Source organism: Aspergillus versicolor (assembly GCF_001890125.1).
Source record: "Aspergillus versicolor CBS 583.65 unplaced genomic scaffold ASPVEscaffold_5, whole genome shotgun sequence".
NCBI classification, from domain to species: Eukaryota; Fungi; Ascomycota; class Eurotiomycetes; order Eurotiales; family Aspergillaceae; genus Aspergillus; species Aspergillus versicolor.
The window spans coordinates 1506676-1524241 of record NW_024467528.1 but is presented as its reverse complement, the minus strand read 5'-3'; the positions used below and the strand labels follow the sequence as shown (position 1 = coordinate 1524241).

Genomic DNA, 17566 nt, shown 5'->3' with positions numbered 1-17566 from the left:
TTTTTCTTATCACTGAGCATGTAAGCTTTTGTCCATTGGCTTTGACTGTGTTTGACAGAACGTACCTCCACATAGTATGGAGTTGTCCATCGATTCGCTCGTTAACCTGGATCTAAATTCCAGGAAGGTGATCTCTGAGTCCGATATCATTCAAACTAACTCCACGGAACCAGATGATGAGAAGCTTCAGTTTCAAGACTGCGTGGAAACTACCAGTAGTATTGATCGAGTTCCTTCTGACCGAAGTCCGATTTCCTCACCTTTCAAACGATGGGTGAACAGTTTACGACCTAGGAAGACGTTTGAACCACAACCATATATTGAAGGCTGGCAGTGCACTTCCCAGGAAAATGGCGGGCCAAGATACCTTTCACCTCATCAAGGCTCTTTGGAACAGCAATGGGAGAAGAGCTCTGGCAAATCTTCCCACCTAGGTACCATCAAGACAGCAACAATGAGCATTACGAGTCAGAGTGTTATCAGATCAAGGAGAACTACACAGAGTACCACAAACCAAAGCAAATCCGACATCCGGAACTCAATTGATAGTCTGAGACCGACTTTGACCACTTCAATTGACGAGGAGGCCCAAGCCCGTGCTACCAAACGACGGCAAGTGCTCCAAGAGATCATCACAACGGAGTCTGATTACATCTTTGACCTGAAGGCTCTTACGAATGTACGTACCATAGCTCTCTTGTACTTGCGCACTTTCCGAGTTAATGTATGTTTGCCTCTGTAGTTGCTCTTGATGGTATCAGCGCGCCCCGAAATATACTACAATGTCCAAAGCATCCGCGAAGCCCACGAGAAATTCCTGAGCCGGATTAAGAACCTGATACCAACGTATAATCTCTCTCGAATGCAGATCGAGCGAGTAATGCGCCCACACGCCGGTGATTTGAGTGCTACGGCTTTCCCTGGCCGGTCACTGAGAACGCAAAATCTAAAGGTGTTAGTTGATCGCCGCTTGAAGGAACTAGCTTCAGAGGCAAACGAAGCTCTCATAGTTGCTCGAGAGATTGGATGCTTGGTACGTCGCTTGCCCATTCTCGTTCCCGTTCCAAGACTGAGCCTGGACTGTAGTCAAAGTCTTTCATATACTACAAAGAGTTCTGTGAGAACTATGAACTCCTAACAGAGGATGCGTCCATTTTACGCAAGTCAATTCGGAACTGGCAAGGTTTTGAGCAAGGTTTAGAGGCTTTGATGAGATCAACCGCATCCATCGAGACACGTTCCCTCTACAGCAACAAATCATTATGCCTGAATGATATCCTTATCAAGGTTCGTGTCTTTGATCCATCTGTTAATTATCAGCCCTGGTTTCACTAACGGAACTTTAGCCCGCTCAGCGCCTCTGCAAATACCCGCTTTTGCTTCAAGAACTGTTAAGATGGACTCATATTCAGGATGATCCATCTGCGCACGATGAAATTCGGCGGGTTTTGGGGAGTGTCCGCGACCTCCTAGCGGAGATCAACGATGCTACCTCGACCACACTAAACAGAAATCTTATTGAGAAGACCTTCTTCCTCCAGGAAATGCTCGATTTTAAATCTGTAAATATGCTGTCTATATCTAAGTAGGTAAGATGTGACTAACGCTGTACTGATAGATCACCACTGTCGATATTTATAAACAGCTAGGACCTATGACTCTCTGTGGCGTATTGCATGTCACTTACCGAGCGTCTACCCAACCCAGACAGGTAACTGGAGCCTTCATGGTATGCGTTTTATTTAAACATCATTTTTTCCTTGCCAGAATGAACGGCGAAGACCGAAAACTTCGGCCACTTGCCTGTTTATACATTTCCGACATGAGAATAGATAGCTTAACGAATGGAAAAGGTATGTTGTGTATGACGGTATACAAGGGGGTTCCCTCGTTTACTAACGCCCTCATAGGTTATGATTATTACTGTATATTTTCCTGGAAGTTATTGTTCCAGCTTCATGACGAGAAATTTGAACTTGTTCTGAGTGCTTCGTCTGCGGCGGAAGAGAAGCAATGGAAGACAGGCATTCTCAAGTCTGTGGCGGCATCGGTTGAGGTGCCGAATGCAATATCGTCCGAACAACGGAGATTCTCATTCCTGGTTCTAGACGTTGTGCCAGAGGAGGAGGTTCCAGAGTTTGTACCTCAACTATCACGCCGACCTTCACTACAAACTCTGGGCACCACAGGTATGCAACGAGCCCGTTCGAACTTACAAGCAATAATCATCCGGAAGACACATTGCCCGCACAAGCACGGTCAGCCCCAACAGATTGATGGTGAACTAGAACGCTATAAAATTCCCTCCTTCGTCTCGCAGCCCTTGACATTCATGGCTAGAAGACAAGATAGGATCCGTCTAGAGCGCGTCATTCTGCACATTTACACTCGGGATGCACTTCCATATCCTGGCATGTTTCTAGCAACGGGGGAACTTTTGTTCGGGTCGAGTTCGATAATGAGGCATCTAAGTCTCCGGTCAAAGCGATATAACCGATCTAGCTCCATAAACTTACCGGCCACTTTGCAGAATATAAGTGAACCACAAGGAATCGATGAGGCTGACGAAAAACAACAAAAGCCGAACAAGCGAAAGAGACGGGATGCATCTGATTTCAGCCATAGCCTGGACCATGATAAGGGCTGGACCCTGCACAAAGATAGCGCCCTGCTCTTGGGCCGTTCCAAAACGATGCGGGTGAAAAATAGCCCTAGGACCAGTTATAGTCCTAACTCGCAGCCAGTAGTCAAGGTAGATAAGAGCCTCGAATGTTCAGAAGTTCCTCTTCCGCGCAAGGGTATCTGGTCGATATTCAACTCCATGTCATTGCGGCGATCAAAGAAGAATGCCAGCTCGAATTTTGGTGGAGCGTGATGATGCAACACACTTATGGATTGGAAGAGTCAGCGGCGGAGCGCCAGAGGCTCAGAGTGGGCTATATGAGATGATGTTTTACTCCTCTAACGGAACCGTCTATTACTCCGAATGTATGTAATCGTACATGGTCGCTGTGGGGATGAGAAGGGGCACCTGGATATTATTAGACTTGGCGAGACGTAATGAGGCATTGAGACCACCACCAAGACCGAATAAAGATGAGGGCAAGTCTCCACATGGGGACACATAACAAGGCAACCAGAAAAGGGAAAGAATGACATACTACAGAGCTTGGATCAGTGCTGTCAACAACGAGAACCTTCGGAGGATACCGATGACGTCGAAGGTGCTGATGGCATTGCGGGTTTTACTCAAGGACCACAGGGACCTATATACACCGGAGGGAGGTAATAGGGAGAATGGAGTCAAATAGCCCAATTTTCTCAAGAAAAATAAACCCCTGAACATCAAAAGCCCCAGTCTATCGTCAACTGCTGCTTAGCCTTCGTCAAACAAGCTGAACTCACCGAAGCTCAAGCCCCAGCACACCCGAGTGACGTCACCAATACTCATCACGCCAGCAGCTCCTCCTCTCCACTCCAGCTCTTTATATACCTCACGCGACACCCCTCTTTCTCTCAATTCTTCATACTCTCTCTCGATAATCTATCCTCCTCTATCGAATATACGTCTAGACATATCTCCAACCAAACTCTCAACTCTATACACTTCAAATACACCTCATATACTCACCACAATGCGCGCCAACGACCCTACCAACAAGATCTTCTACAAGGGCAAGTCTGACGACTTCATCGTATTCGTCAATGATGCCACTACACTGAAGAACTGGAAGAACGATTCCACAATCCCACTTTCCGACGTCGTGAACGGGTGGAAGATCTTCGTCACTCACAAGTACGTCTCTTCAACCACCCCACTCTACATGCAGCACACTGCAAAGACAAAGAAAGAGATTCGGAAGGAGAATAGTACAGTACTAACATAAATGCAGCCACGGCTCTCAAGGAGTCCTCGATGGCGCGAGCAAAGCCAGCCTTGAGAACGAATTCGGCACTCACAATGACGAGGAGTGCGTGAAGAAGATCCTCGAGGGTGGGGAGCTGCAAGGGTATACTGTATGTGTCATCTTCCCCGCTTCTGATGAATCCTTCTTTGTTTGAATTGGATCTTCATTGGCTTGGCTTGCATTGGTGATTATACGGACATGATGCTGACTATGACTGCTTACAGCAACGGGAACGAGGCGGAAATACCAACGTCCAGAACGGACCTCGTGGTGCCGGTATTCAAACCTGATGGCTGTTAGCGGAGCGGTTCTCTTTTTACTCTTGTTTTATTGCATGATAATGGATGAATGAGATGGCTTTGATGCCGTGGGATTGTACTACCATACTTTATCTAGGGCGTTAGTATGAGCCCTAGATTGACAGAAATGAAATGAAATGACATGAAAGGAATGCTTTCCCCCAGAATAATATATATCTATATATCGTAGAAATCTCTGGCTATAATTTAGGTTGTAAAATAATTTAATCTGGAGCCTAAGTCCGATCTTGAGCTTCGGCTTGACCCTGAAGGGCATTCCTACCCTGAGCCTGTCGCCTACTCACAACCCAACTCCCCAACTCATTCCACACAGCCTGCTTCTCCGGAAGAGACATCGTCGCAGCCAGCCCGCTCGTCGTGGTAGCCACAAACACAGGCGCCCCATTCCACTCACCACTCTTGCCCATATTCTCCGACTCATCCTGCCACCCATACCGAAACTCCTCTTTCCGAATCGCCCTCCCCTTCCGCGCCCTCCACACAGACTCCCATATACTCTTGCCCACTAGACACACCGCCTCGGGCCTCTTCGCGGCAACCTTGGCTTCAAGCACGGGCACACCGGCGTCCATCTCCGCTTTGCTGAGCATGCTCGCGTCGCGCGTGGCTCGCTCGACGATGTTCGTGTTTCCCACGTTGTATAGTTCCGGGAGCTTGTAGGTATCTGAGGGTGGGTGTCGGATGGTGGTTATGCCGGACCAGTGGAGGAGTTTCCAGAAGAGGTTTGAGGGGTGTGCGTATGCGAAGCCCGTTGTGCCGGTCATTATGCCTGGGTTCACGCCTACGAGGAGTAGGGTGAGGTTCTCGGGGATTGTGTCTCTGAGGAGGGAGGTTGGGAGAGAGGAGGGGGAGGATGTCTTGCGGTTTAGGGAGCGAGAGCGGGAGGCCGGTCGTCGTTCGGGCGTACTTGGGAGGGCTGGGGTTGAGGTGGATTCGGAGCTAGGCGTGTGAGAGGGTGAAGCTGAGGTTGGTGTTGTTGTTGATGAGCGGGATTTGGAGCGGGTGATGCGGCTGGGAGTTGTCACGTCTGATGATGGCGACGATGCCGTGGTCATTGATGATATAGGACCCTGTCTCCTTCGCTTGGGTGTCGTTTGAGTGTCGATGACGGTAGTATCTAACTGGCGTTTTGTCTCCTGGGTTGAGGAGCTTGTCGTTTCCGAAACGTGTACGTACTTATTTAGGACACCGTTGAAGCTTGTAATCTGGTTAACAGGGACATCGTCGTCGCCAAAATTGGAGCCGTTGTCCTTTATCGCCTCAGAAATTTGGGCCTCCATGCTTGCTGCTTTGCCCTTTGCTTGGTGAGCTGGATGGCGGGTTTCGGGGCCTGTGAGAGACTGTTGTGAAGGTTAGCAGTCACGAAGGGCTATTTATTTGTTTTGCCGGACTTTCTGCGGGATTCTATGAGGAATCCTTGGGCTAGAAATCTCGTATTCAAAAAGCTCTGGGCTTTGGTTGCTGCAAGACTTCAAAACCAAATTTGAGATCAACACGATGGCAAATCACGTGCATCAAGGCACCGAGGCAGAAACATCGCCAGCAAGTAGTATTGTTGCCTACAGCTTAGTTTGAAGAGGAAATTTGTTTAATCGTGCGTTAAGCAAGTAGTACCCCCATTTGTAGTATTATCAACGGCGATACTGATGCACAATTGCGGAGGCGGCTAGGTGCGGTGCATACGCAGAGAAGCATCAATTCCATGCTTGTCGATCTCCAAACGCCCGTCAATAGTAGAGGCTGAGAGACGGAGATAGAGGGGGCCATTGAAATCTAGACTTAGATCTTGACCATAGTTGAATTGACTATTTGACATGATGCGGAACTAAGCCGTTTGCATTCATATTCATTATTCATAGGTAAGGGCCCTCGTAGCCCTATGTCCCAATGCTCCGGTTATAGGGAGCATGCATGGTACTACCAGTTAGGCTTAATAGCTATGAATCGGGTTCAAAATTGTGAATTCACGGGCCTGGTTTCCTGTTCACCTGTTGGTCGCTACATTCACTCGTTTGCTAAACTTCCCTGACACCGAAGGGCGTCAAACTATATGGCCGCCAGACGGAGAATAAAAGGCCTGCAATTCCCAGATCATTTACCTATCTTGACCACATCACTCCCCAGCCTCCAGCGGAGTCAAATCTTCACATGCAACATGGCGTTCCTAATTTCTGGGAAAACCCCGAGACTCGATACAGAAGTCACCATTCATACTACTACAGACCCTGAGAAAGGCCTTGCAGATGGCAGCTTTTCAAGCGAATGCTCTACGCCCACATCTAGCTCGAGCGAGTCCTCCCAAGAGAGGATAGACAAGGGTATCGTCGACTGGGATGGCCTCTATGACCCAGAAAACCCCGTTAACTTCAGCTGCCTAGCTAAGTTCACCAATGTTGGTATTGTCACCACGTTGACATTCATCACCCAGTTGGCATCTTCAATGCTCGCTCCTGGTGTACCAGAGCTCATGGCGGAACTTGGAAGCTCAAGCTCGTTGCTGGCTTCGTTTGTGGTGTCGGTGTATGTGCTAGGGTTTGCCGTTGGGCCGCTGGTCCTGGCTCCTGGCTCAGAGCTGGTGGGAAGAAAGGTCATCTATGATATTTGCAATCTCGGGTTTACTGTCTTCTCTGCGGCCTGTGCAGTTAGTGGAAATCTGGGTATGCTTATTGTTTTTCGGTTTTTACAAGGCTGTTTTGGCTCTGCGCCACTCACCAATGGTCAGTATTTCCTCCTTTGTCCTCCTTAATGCACCCTGCCGGTATACTAACATTGAAATTTATAGGAGGTGGTACAATTGCAGACCTCATCGTCCAAGAGAAGCGTGGAGGAGTCCTTGCCCTGTATGCACTGGGCATCTTTCTAGGCCCTGTCATCGGACCCGTAGCAGGGGGTTACCTCGTAGCTGCACACGGCTGGCGCTGGGTATTCTGGGTCCTCACCATCATCGAGGGAATTCTCACCGTCCTGTCTTTTCTCTTCCTCCGTGAGACATACCCACCGGTGCTTCTCAAGCGCAAAACCCAGCATCTCATCAAAAAGACACGGAACACCAACCTACGTCCAAAATGTGACAATATCAACAGCCACAACCGCCGCTCCTCACAGCTCTTCATCCAGGCAATTGCCCGTCCCACCAAAATGTTTCTCTTCTCCCCCATCGTGTCCGCCCTCTCCATCTACGGAGGCATCCTCTACGGCTACCAGTACCTCATGTTCACAACATTCACCTCCGTATTCCAAACCCAGTACCACTTCCCAACCAAGTCATCCGGCCTAAGCTTCCTCGGAATCGGCATAGGAGCCCTCTTCGGCCTCTTTATAATCGGCATCATCTCAGACCGAATCGTCAAGGCAAAATCAAAACCAACCCCATCTTCCCCATCCGGAGGGGCTATGAAGCCCGAATACCGCCTCCCTCCGCTGCTCATCGGCGCGCTTTTCACCCCCATCGGCTTGTTCCTGTATGGCTGGGCGGCCGAGTACAAGATGCATTGGGTTGTCCCGGAGATTGGGACCGCGCTCGTGGGTGTGGGTAATGTTGCGGCGTTTGTGTGTATCATGGGATATGTTATCGATGCGTTTGGTGTGTATGCGGCTAGTGCGTTGGCGGCTATTATGGTTGTAAGGAGTATTATGGGTGCGTTGTTGCCGTTGGCTGGGCAGCGGATGTATGATGTGTTGGGATTGGGGTGGGGGAATAGCTTGTTAGGGTTTATTGCGGTTGCTTGCATTCCGGTGCCGTGGGCGTTGCTGAGGTACGGCGAGAGAATGAGGATGAGCTTTGATGTGAGGAGGTTGGAGTGATAGATGGTAGAAATATTTCATGTACTTGTTGCACCATAAAGCGCTAGCTAGGCCTATGACATATCCATTTATGAATACATGGTTTGGAATGAGGAGATATGTCAGGTAAAGTTTGTAATAGTCATTAGTTCTCGTGGGTATTATGTCTAAATATGTTAGGTCGATGTAGATGCAAGAAGCGCTACCAGAGCACCAGTCCCAAAGCCATATCAAAACGCCGCGTAATATCATGCAATGCTATACTTTCGAAGGTATTCGCCTGGGTAACGTCCAAGGCTCGGCACATATAACCTAGATCGCAGATCTATCAGCCAAATTATCCCTCAGCGCTAAAGTCCAAGACACCAACTCACCTCGCCTTCACTATACGCCCAGAAGTAAACCGCGATCCCAACGAGGTAGTATATAGCGGCATTCGTGCCTTGGTATATAAGCGCCGCCAGAATCGAGCTGAGGGGATAGAGTAAGAGGCGGAATTCGATGCTGCGGTGCGGCATTGTGCCGGCGAAATACTTTAATGGCCATTCCCATGCGACGCCGAGCAGGCCCATTAGGAGGTTGAGTATTTGCAGGACGGGTACTGGTTTGACGGCGCCGTCGAGGTTCTTTGTCCAGGTGTCCCAAAATATTTTCGGCCAGATGAAGGCTTCGATTGCGCTACCTATTTGGTCTGGGTTTTGATTGTAAGCCTAAGTCTCCTGGTTTGACTAGAAGCGGGACACTGAGGATTGTACGTACAGACTGACGCTGTGAGGACTATGAGGCGAGCCCAGTGGTTTTTGATAAGCCTACCCATCTTGGGTGGAAATGGGTGTGTTGGCGACGAGGATGGTTTGCGATACTTTCGTCCAGCGAAAGCACGTTTTTTGTCGCAGAAGTAGGCTTGCTGGGGGAGTAAAGAATCGAGGATCGGGAGCTTGTATTTCAGTTGTTTACTTCGTTGAAGAATCTCGTTCGCAAAATCGCCGTCCAATGTGACATCGCAGATGGAGTCGCTAGTTGTTGCTCTTGTTGACCCTTCGCCTATATTTGTGGCTTACAAGACTTGAATCAATGGGATTCAGTTTCGCCAATATCACAATCCGGCCGAGACCAAACGGAGAGGGATCGTGCGAAGATGGTGTCAAGTATCATGCCACGCCCAGGCAGCTTTGTTCCGAGGAAATGATTGTGGGAGGAGAGCCGGTTACATAGCTTTGCATGGCGACGAGGCGTGGCGCCTTGTATTTTGTCATCCATGAGAGGCTTGGGAAAGGTTGGACGGTCTTCGCCTACAAGGATTCTTAGCTGCAAACCAATCAGGCGCCAGGAACTCGTCGATGGCCCGCGACCCCGCTTGGCTTCTTCAGAGCACGAAGGTCAAAAATCAATGATTGGAGAGGGGCAGCGGCATCTGAACGAGGGTCTCCCCAGCCCGGCGCTTAGGGGAGTGACGAGAGCCAGGAGCAGAGCAAATAGGCATCGAAGACAGCGGGGACAGGAATGATTGACTGCATTAGTGCGATGCACGGGTGTGACGAGTGGAGATATTCTCCAGCAGATTCGCGGGAAGACGATCCAGCGGCCCGCTGGGGTCTGGCCGTTTAGGCCCTCTGATTGATCAGTCGCAAATGCGACGAGAGCAAACTTCTGAGGCCTGAAGAATCAGTCTCAATTCCCCATGAAGCGGGGGGAACCTATCGTTCAGGCGCATGTCCGCACGGGTTTCTCTTTGTATCTCTGGGCAGTTTCAATATGCCGGGTTGATCTTGCAATAATTTGAACTGAGGCTGATAACAACCATAAGGGGTACAGTACGTGGGAACTGCCGATTGTGGCCTCGCCCTTCACACACAGAGCGGATTCCTTCGTCAATCCGATTGTTCTCTGCCCGAGAAATCAGATCTTATCATCTGGCTCGCGTTCACCGTCTTTTCAACGTCGTCCGTGGGTGACCCATCCTTGGAGTCATGCCTCACGGGATCAATGCCCACTTCAACCATGGATTGACTGTGACGAGATTGCAGAGCCAAGGTGATACTTTTTTGAAGATTTTCAAGCCCCTCACACCAAGGGCCAACTCGCAATGTAGCTTTCACTAAACGATATGCGCAAGTTCGGAGATGATTTCTGCTTAGGCCTAGTCCCTGAAGCTGCGAGCTATATTTGGCAGCAACCAAGACCCGCAAGCCTGGGCACAATATGTCGTCGTAGTATCTTTTCGGAACTTCTTTTGTTTGTGGGGAGGACGAGAACTTGGCAATACGATGGCTGGGTTGTGGGTGGGAACGGCGCTTACAGGATCCCGTTTATAGGACAACACCCCGACAAGTCGCAGAGGCTCTCGCAAATCATAGAGCTGAAAGCCTGAATGAGTGGCATGAGGAAGATGCAAATATCCTCAGTATACCAATCATTGTCGTTTCCAGCTTCGTAAATTCTTCTCGAGCCACATGGCATCTCCATTTTTAGTCTCACAAGGATAGGAGAAGCACGGTCGAAGGTTGACAGGAGGCAGCACCAGCTTCTGCATCATGTCCAATCGTTAGATATGACGAAAGTGCCTGACTCGATCAAGGTTCGTGGCTGGTTGTGATAGCATCCATCGGGCATTTCTCCTTCACTGGGTCGGACAAGGAGAGCAATAGTCACAAAACAGCCATCGAATGATCCCGCGTATCTCCAATGGGAACCACCGCATTGACTCGGAGGAGGGTCATATCATATGAAGGTTTTGGAGCGTTTATTCAATCATCATCGCCAGATCGAGGGATCCGCTCGTCAGGAGAGTTGGATGGGCTTGCAGAGACCGTTGATTCGTTCCGTCCAATAAATAAGCACGATCGCAATTAACCCTTCGGTTGTCAACAATAGAATGTCTTAGCGCTGTTGGCTTGCCAGGTTGCCAGTTCCTTAAACTCGCCTAAGTGTTGCAGAGCTCCAGACGCTGAACCTCATCTCGCAACTGGCGCCTTTCCCTTTTCTCCCCCTCCTCATCTTTTCTCATCTCTCCATCTCCCCTGCAAATCACTACGTACCACATCGCTGGGTTCGCAACTCCACAGTATTTTCATCATTCGATCTTGCTTTGGAAATCATCTCGATAGTATGGTGCGACGGACGCTCGTCTTTGTTTGTCAATTACCCGCCAGTCTCCTCTGCTAAGCAAACAAACTCGCTGTCTTGGTCTGACAACAACACCACCACGCCACTAATTTATTAAAAAGTCTTGTCAAGCGGTCCGGAATTAATACGAGAAACAGGGAGCTCGAGTTCACGAAACCTTCACCCCTCGGGGTTCTGGCTCCTAGCACAGCGCTTTCCGGTATCTCATGGTGCCTCTCTAGAACGATATAAGGATCTCGTTTGCAAGTCAAAGGCCTCAAGACCGTGGCCGACCTTGAACTTTCCTATCGTCTTCTTCGCACGTTTAATCGATAAACAGTACCATCCATCGCCGGTCGATGGCCTAGTTTCCTATCAAAATTTCCATTTCCGCTCTTGTTTGCTGCGTCGACGCATTTCGGCGCCGCAAGCTCGTCGCCATGGGCCGCTATCCGTTGAAATCCTACTTTGCTCCCTCAAAGCTGTTCTTCTATTTTTGGTTTTGGGGCCTACATTTCGCTGTCTTTGGGATCGGATGGTTTGTCTTCCGGTATTAATTGTTAGGTTTATTGCTAAACTCTTCCAGGAACTATCAGGCAACGAGCAAGCCGTTGGCACCTCTGAATGCGCTTTCTTATTCAGTATACATTTCTCGAGGTTCTGGACTGGTATTGACTTTTGACGGGACGCTCATATTGCTGCCCATGTGCAGAAATATCATGAAATTTCTACGACCGAAGTTAAGATGGCTACCTCTTGACGAAACGATATGGTTTCATCGCCAGGTGGCGTATGCAATCCTGGTGTTTACAATTCTCCATGTTGCAGGCCACTATGTCAAGTATGTCAATTTCTCAAATGAACAAGAAACATAGTCTGACCCTTTGAAGTTTCTACCATGTCGAACTGAAGCAGCTGCGCCCTGAATCCGCTTTACAGATACATTATACGCAACCCGGTGGAGTAACCGGACATGTGATGCTTTTTTGCATGATGCTCATGTATACAACTTCACACCATCGGATTCGCCAGCAGTCGTTTGAGACCTTCTGGTACACACATCATTTGTTTATCCCATTTCTGTTGGCGCTCTATACCCATGCTACGGGCTGTTTTGTCCGAGACAGCACAGAACCATACTCACCGCTTGCTGGGGAGCGTTTCTGGAATCATTGTATAGGTTATCAAGGATGGCGGTGGGAGCTCGCGGCCGGGGGTCTCTACTTGTGCGAACGTCTTTGGCGCGAGATTCGTGCATTGCGTGAAACAGAAATCGTTAAAGTGATTCGTCACCCATACGGTATGCTAGCCATTTGACACAAGTATATCAGCTTTCACTGACCCTGAGCCCTAGATGCCATGGAAATCCAATTCCGCAAGCCAAGCTTCAAATACAAGGCCGGACAATGGCTTTTCATCCAAGTCCCCGAAGTGTCAAACGCTCAATGGCATCCCTTCACCATTACCTCCTGTCCCTTTGACGAATACATCAGCATCCACGTACGTCAAGTCGGTGATTTCACGCGTGCACTCGGTGACGCCCTGGGGTGTGGTCCTGCACAAGCAAGGGACTTGGAAGGACTCGACCCTATGGGAATGTACGAAGTCGCACTTGAAAACGGACAGCAGATGCCAAAGCTCCGAGTTGACGGACCTTACGGTGCTCCGGCCGAAGATGTTTTCGAAAACGAAATCGCTGTCCTAATCGGAACTGGTATTGGTGTGACGCCTTGGGCCTCCATCCTCAAAAACATTTGGCATCAGCGCGCCAGTCCCAACCCTCCCAGACGACTTCGCCGTGTCGAGTTTATCTGGGTCTGCAAAGATACGACCTCCTTTGAGTGGTTCCAAGCCCTCCTATCATCTCTAGAAGCTCAATCTGCAACCGACGCCGCTTATGCAGGGATAACAGAGTTCCTGCGCATCCACATCTACCTCACACAACGTCTAGACCAAGACGAAACCGCCAATATCTACCTCAACTCCGTCGGCCGAGACCTCGACCCCTTGACTGAACTCAAGAGCAGAACCAACTTCGGCCGCCCCGACTTTAAGCGTCTCTTTACGGCCATGCGGGATGGACTGCAGGACCAGTCCTACCTAAGAGGACTAAATACGCAGTCGAAGACCCGTATCGGTGTTTACTTTTGCGGACCTAATCTTGCTGCAAGGCAGATTAAAGCCGCGGCAAAATCTGCGTCTACAAGCGCAGTCAGGTTTAAGTTCTGGAAAGAACACTTCTGATGTCTTTCTGCTTACGCCCTCCGCCTCTTTCTTTTTGTTTTTCCCTTTGATTTTAAGAGCCTTATTATACATCTTTTGGAAAGCACCAGGTACCTGTTCTATATATCTTTGATATCCCCTGATGAAGTCACGACCTGATTGAAGCATATCGTTTGGATTTTGCCTGTGCATCTCTGTACTTGTTCCGTGATGCTTGCATTATCCGCTGTAATTTACACTACGCACAGTATATAGCCTTAGAGTTTTGATTGAGCGCAAAGCAAAAGAGATATTAATCAACCTGATAATATTTTATCTTGTTTCTCACTTATCTTGCCATATGGTAATACATATAACCATAACATGTATGGAGCAAAATCACCTAGTATTCAGACCCATTTACATCTGCATCGCCTCATCCTCACCCCCGCTATCAACGTCATCCGGCATAGATATAGGCATTCCCAGCGTGACACTTTTCTGTTCCATCTTTGCAGCAAGCTCATCCAGGTCACGCTCAATATCAATATGAATACGCAGCTCCTTCTCAACAAGGACATTGTAAACATGGCGCAGTTCAAAGAAATTCATTCCCTCGCCCTTCATTGACCCTGGCTCATGGTGTGCGCCGATGACATCTTCGCGGAGATGAGTGAATGCAAGCATGAGGATATCCTTTGACCAAGGACAAGCGCGCATAGCGCGGTAAAATACACTCTTGGCGCGCGCGATTTCGTTGCGCGACAGCTCGAAAAGGATGTAGAGCTTCCAGAGAGAGATACTGGAGCGACCTGTGGAGGTAGATGTAGTATGCGATGATGATGAAGCTTTCAGGTCGCCGATGGCTTTTTCGAAAGCTGCACGTACAGAGTGGAGCGTTGAACCAGCGTATGTTGGGCGATTGAGCTCAGTGTAAATGGAGAATAGGTGAGATGTTATTGGGATTGGGTTGTGGTGGGACTGGGTTTCTGTCGAAGTGGTGCTAGTGGTGATGTCTCTCATAATGTCGCGGACGCGCTCTTCGATACGGAAACGGGATTCGTTCCAGGCGAATAGGGAGAGAGTGATCGTGTTGTGTGGGAACGAGGCTACACTTTCCGTTAGGATGGTGCGGATGTGGGATGGTTTGTAGATGGTGCTCGTTCGGATGTGGTAGTAGAGGAGTCGTGCTCGGGCCTGATGGAGGAGTTCAATGGTGTAAGACTTGAAGGTCTCTGTGGAATCCGAGCTGGGGAGAGTATATAGTCTGTCAATTGAGGAGGCGTATGCTTCGAGCGATTTATCGAGGTCTTGGGCATGAGTCAGATAGGTTAAAATGGCCCGACAGTCCGTACACGCCTTGATGATGCTAGGCTTCCGGTTTGCGATTGCGCTTTCCTGGGTCTCGGATATATACTGGATGAGTTAGCCATTTGCATCGAAAGCGAAAAAAAGGTTTTACTTACGTTACGTATTTTCAATAGATTTGCCGCGCTAAACGACGGGAGACATGATATATCAGGAAACGCTGTTAGATCGATGTTGTTCTGCGGCATAGAAACTAGGAGATGGGCCGCATGGGCTATGCTTCGAGCCTCCAGAAGTTCCCAAACCCAAGTATGCCATAAAAGAACACCATCAACCTTTTGTTCACTGGGTAATGGTTTGCTCATGGAAATAGCCGTTGCCCACACATGGTCAGCGGCTGCGTCATTGTGGCCCCGGCGTTCCATGAGTGCGTATGCATTATATAACCGAAGACTAGACGGCCGCTTTTTAAGGAGCGATTTAGCATACTTTTTAGCCTCCTTAGCATTGCAGACAAACTCAACCGCGACTGTATATTCCGCTAGGTCCTCGTTTGATGGTGTAGCGTCGACCAACTGTCTAAGGGTTCTCCGAACCCAATCACGGACGACGTTAGATGTTGGGTCAGACGTCGCCTTGAGCCAGGAACTAAAGGAAAAGAACCAGGCTTCAGGATTCCCGAAATAGGTGTCGAAACTATGGATGAAATGTTGTGGCGAAAATGTGGTTGGAGGTGATATGCTAGACTCAGTCTTGCCGTTGGATGTCGGAAGCCAATCATCTAGGCTCGCATAAGACATGGCTGACAAGTCGTTTTGCAGGAAACCATCACCCATCCAGGTTCCGGTACTCCTAACGTTGTTGAAGGTGATAATAGGGGGAAGTTGGCAGAAATAAAGAAAGCTATCAACAAGATCAGATGTCGAATTTGGTAGTAAAACTAGAGGAAGAAACTCTCTCAGATCGGCTGGGAGAATGACGCGGTATGGGTCATCCTCGGGCTCATCCAAACTTCGCGCTGGAAGTTGAGCGTTGAGCATACGTTCTCGTTCACAAGCTGTCCACGATGCCAGCATCGTCTTCTGGTTGAGTTGGCACCTTGGCTCGAACACCTTGGGACCGAGTGGTGGTGCGTTGCTATTTTTCCAACCCTTCGCCCCTAGCTCACCAATCCGCGGAGCCTCCGACTCCCAGAAATCGGCAAAAGCAGCAAGCACTTCATCTGCGTTGGCGTTAACGTCTAGACCTTGCGGCAAGAAGAACGCCAATTCAAGGATGCCCTGCCAAAGACCTATTGCCTGCTCCATGTAACCTGCTTCGCGCAAGAATAGAGTCAGTCGGAGGAATAGATACATTTGCACACGGGTTTTGTCGGGGCCGTCAGGAGAGGTCCTATTCAGACGCAGACATTCAGTGAATGTCGCAAGGCACCGGTCATGTGTAAAATTTAAGAACTCGGTCTGGCGAAAGTCGAGATATCTAACCCAGAGATTGATGTATTGGGAATTAGTTTTCAGTGTGGAATGCCATTGTGAGAGCAGCTTTTGTGTATCCCAAAGCTTCGAACCCTCTTCCAACAGTCCAATGAGAAGGCGGTCTCGGCCAAGACTGTGCCCGACCTTCTTCAGTGCCTTTTCGTACAGGGAAATCCTGATATCAGCCAGACTATTCTGCTCGGCATTTGTCAAGGAGCCTGTTTGCTTTGCGGAGCCCCTAAGCACGATTTCTTGATGGTCAATAAGCCGTAGCCACGCCTCAAAATTTCCTGGATGCTGTTCCACATCTCGAGATAGTTCCACGTTGCGTTGTTTAATTTCTGAATCTGGGTCTTGTCGAGTAGCCTCTTCGCCACTCAAGTCGGAATCGGACACCGCTTCCAGGTCGCTAGGGAGACCCTCATCGGGTTTTAGCTTGCCATGAATGGATCGATACCCATGTTTATCATCCTCTGAGTCTGACGCCTCGGGAATATCCTCGTTCTGCCTTTGACGGGTCTCTCGCAGAGGTACAAAGTCTCTCGACGAAGCGATAGGATCACTTGCAAACGATGTTGGTCGGACTCGTAGGAGCCTTTGCGGCGTCTTTTCGGGCTTATATAATAACCTCTTTGACCTAGACTTCGCAGAATCTGTGCGGTTTGTGTCAGCTCTCACAACTATCTCATTCTCGCCGATCGTTTCACGGTCGATCCTGTAGTTCGGAGGAAGTCCTAGTACACGGCCACGGCCAATGCGATAGTAGCGAGGCACACTATATCGGTGTATCGTTCCGTATATCAGGTTGTACTTGTCCCCTTTCCGGTCGACAACATAGAAGTCTGACGAGTCCTTTGTCGGTTCCTTCACGACGTCCCTTGGCGGCGGCGTGGTTTCGCGAACAAGCTCCTTGTCGCGACGGCTTGTTTCCCTCCGGGAACGATGGGTTTCTCTGCGATCGCCCCTCCGCTCCCTTGACCGTGAGCGGTGGCCATGATGGCTTCTATGTCTCGAACTGTGTTTCGACCGATGTCTAGGCTTGTCTTCGCTTTCAACTCGTTCACGGTTCGGGAGCTCGAGAGGCCGATCGTTATCGGGCGGAGCTGGTCGGGGTTTGAAGCTGGCGAACCGCGGGATAGCCTTTTTTTCCTGTAAAGAAAAGTCAATAAGAAGAAGGGTAGAGTTTGGCCTTTATAGACATACCTGTGAGCCAGACGAATCCATGCTCCCGGACGTGCGACATTGTTGATGTCAGAGAGGGCGTGTAGATAAGAAGGTGGTGCTGGAAAAACTCCGCTCCCGCTTTCCGCCTTTCCTGTTGAGGAGTAAAAAAAAAAGTTGCGGAGCTTTGAAGATTTCCGCTCGAGCATTCCTCTCAACCCACCCAGTCTTCTCTGGAGTGTTACTGTTTCTATCATCGTCAGGGGATGGACAGAGTGCTCGCATCTCAATAAGGATCTTCTTT

At 49.3% G+C, this 17566-nt stretch overlaps 7 protein-coding genes across 7 annotated transcripts; 4 read left to right on the top strand and 3 right to left on the bottom strand.

Annotated features, from left to right (window-relative positions):
- Nucleotides 1-76: 76 nt before the first annotated feature.
- ASPVEDRAFT_132573 (putative Rho guanyl nucleotide exchange factor) lies at nucleotides 77-2875 on the top strand (the record flags this gene model as incomplete). Its single annotated transcript, XM_040806933.1, has 6 exons — nucleotides 77-679; nucleotides 743-1033; nucleotides 1087-1287; nucleotides 1413-1562; nucleotides 1619-1853; nucleotides 1911-2875. 6 exons carry the CDS (start codon nucleotides 77-79, stop codon nucleotides 2873-2875), a joined length of 2445 nt encoding a protein of 814 aa, XP_040668385.1.
- A 419-nt stretch (nucleotides 2876-3294) lies between these two features.
- On the top strand, nucleotides 3295-4220 carry ASPVEDRAFT_42125 (SBDS family protein). The gene is made up of 3 exons (XM_040812509.1): nucleotides 3295-3796; nucleotides 3894-4017; nucleotides 4133-4220. Exons 1-3 carry the CDS (start codon nucleotides 3636-3638, stop codon nucleotides 4196-4198), a joined length of 351 nt encoding a protein of 116 aa, XP_040668384.1. The 5' UTR covers nucleotides 3295-3635; the 3' UTR covers nucleotides 4199-4220.
- On the bottom strand, nucleotides 4133-5812 carry ASPVEDRAFT_42124 (mismatch-specific DNA-glycosylase). Its single transcript, XM_040812508.1, has one exon. The coding sequence runs from the start codon at nucleotides 5506-5508 to the stop codon at nucleotides 4444-4446; it is 1065 nt and encodes a 354-aa protein (XP_040668383.1). The 5' UTR covers nucleotides 5509-5812; the 3' UTR covers nucleotides 4133-4443.
- A 571-nt stretch (nucleotides 5813-6383) lies between these two features.
- Nucleotides 6384-8032, top strand: ASPVEDRAFT_133239 (MFS transporter; the record flags this gene model as incomplete). Its single annotated transcript, XM_040807010.1, has 2 exons — nucleotides 6384-6945; nucleotides 7011-8032. The coding sequence occupies 2 exons, from the start codon at nucleotides 6384-6386 to the stop codon at nucleotides 8030-8032; spliced, it is 1584 nt and encodes a 527-aa protein (XP_040668382.1).
- Nucleotides 8033-8174: 142 nt separating this feature from the next.
- On the bottom strand, nucleotides 8175-9163 carry ASPVEDRAFT_42123 (uncharacterized protein). Its single transcript, XM_040812507.1, has 3 exons — nucleotides 8771-9163; nucleotides 8386-8702; nucleotides 8175-8323 (listed from the first exon to the last, which is right to left on the bottom strand). Exons 1-3 carry the CDS (start codon nucleotides 8826-8828, stop codon nucleotides 8270-8272), a joined length of 429 nt encoding a protein of 142 aa, XP_040668381.1. The 5' UTR covers nucleotides 8829-9163; the 3' UTR covers nucleotides 8175-8269.
- A 2047-nt stretch (nucleotides 9164-11210) lies between these two features.
- On the top strand, nucleotides 11211-13549 carry ASPVEDRAFT_685590 (putative NADPH oxidase (NoxA)). The gene is made up of 4 exons (XM_040815993.1): nucleotides 11211-11654; nucleotides 11703-11957; nucleotides 12007-12416; nucleotides 12471-13549. The coding sequence occupies exons 1-4, from the start codon at nucleotides 11557-11559 to the stop codon at nucleotides 13358-13360; spliced, it is 1653 nt and encodes a 550-aa protein (XP_040668380.1). The 5' UTR covers nucleotides 11211-11556; the 3' UTR covers nucleotides 13361-13549.
- An 87-nt stretch (nucleotides 13550-13636) lies between these two features.
- On the bottom strand, nucleotides 13637-17366 carry ASPVEDRAFT_169365 (uncharacterized protein). The gene is made up of 3 exons (XM_040808683.1): nucleotides 17305-17366; nucleotides 14785-17250; nucleotides 13637-14734 (listed from the first exon to the last, which is right to left on the bottom strand). The coding sequence occupies exons 1-3, from the start codon at nucleotides 17323-17325 to the stop codon at nucleotides 13739-13741; spliced, it is 3483 nt and encodes a 1160-aa protein (XP_040668379.1). The 5' UTR covers nucleotides 17326-17366; the 3' UTR covers nucleotides 13637-13738.
- Nucleotides 17367-17566: the final 200 nt, after the last annotated feature.

Excerpts from the sequence above, each read along its gene's own strand:
- ASPVEDRAFT_42125 (XM_040812509.1), top strand. The coding sequence starts at position 3,636 with ATGCGCGCCAACGACCCTACCAACAAGATCTTCTACAAGGGCAAGTCT. Across the intron at positions 3,797-3,893 it reads AAGATCTTCGTCACTCACAA|CCACGGCTCTCAAGGAGTCC; the intron begins GTACGTCTCTTC and ends ACATAAATGCAG. Across the intron at positions 4,018-4,132 it reads GGGAGCTGCAAGGGTATACT|CAACGGGAACGAGGCGGAAA; the intron begins GTATGTGTCATC and ends GACTGCTTACAG.
- ASPVEDRAFT_42124 (XM_040812508.1), bottom strand. The coding sequence starts at position 5,508 with ATGGAGGCCCAAATTTCTGAGGCGATAAAGGACAACGGCTCCAATTTT.
- ASPVEDRAFT_42123 (XM_040812507.1), bottom strand. The coding sequence starts at position 8,828 with ATGGGTAGGCTTATCAAAAACCACTGGGCTCGCCTCATAGTCCTCACA. Across the intron at positions 8,703-8,770 it reads AGTCCTCACAGCGTCAGTCT|ACCAAATAGGTAGCGCAATC; the intron begins GTACGTACAATC and ends ATCAAAACCCAG. Across the intron at positions 8,324-8,385 it reads GGGCGTATAGTGAAGGCGAG|GTTATATGTGCCGAGCCTTG; the intron begins GTGAGTTGGTGT and ends TCTGCGATCTAG.
- ASPVEDRAFT_685590 (XM_040815993.1), top strand. The coding sequence starts at position 11,557 with ATGGGCCGCTATCCGTTGAAATCCTACTTTGCTCCCTCAAAGCTGTTC. Across the intron at positions 11,958-12,006 it reads GTTGCAGGCCACTATGTCAA|TTTCTACCATGTCGAACTGA; the intron begins GTATGTCAATTT and ends GACCCTTTGAAG. Across the intron at positions 12,417-12,470 it reads AGTGATTCGTCACCCATACG|ATGCCATGGAAATCCAATTC; the intron begins GTATGCTAGCCA and ends CCTGAGCCCTAG.
- ASPVEDRAFT_169365 (XM_040808683.1), bottom strand. The coding sequence starts at position 17,325 with ATGGATTCGTCTGGCTCACAG. Across the intron at positions 17,251-17,304 it reads TGGATTCGTCTGGCTCACAG|GAAAAAAAGGCTATCCCGCG; the intron begins GTATGTCTATAA and ends TTTTCTTTACAG. Across the intron at positions 14,735-14,784 it reads ATCTATTGAAAATACGTAAC|TATATATCCGAGACCCAGGA; the intron begins GTAAGTAAAACC and ends TAACTCATCCAG.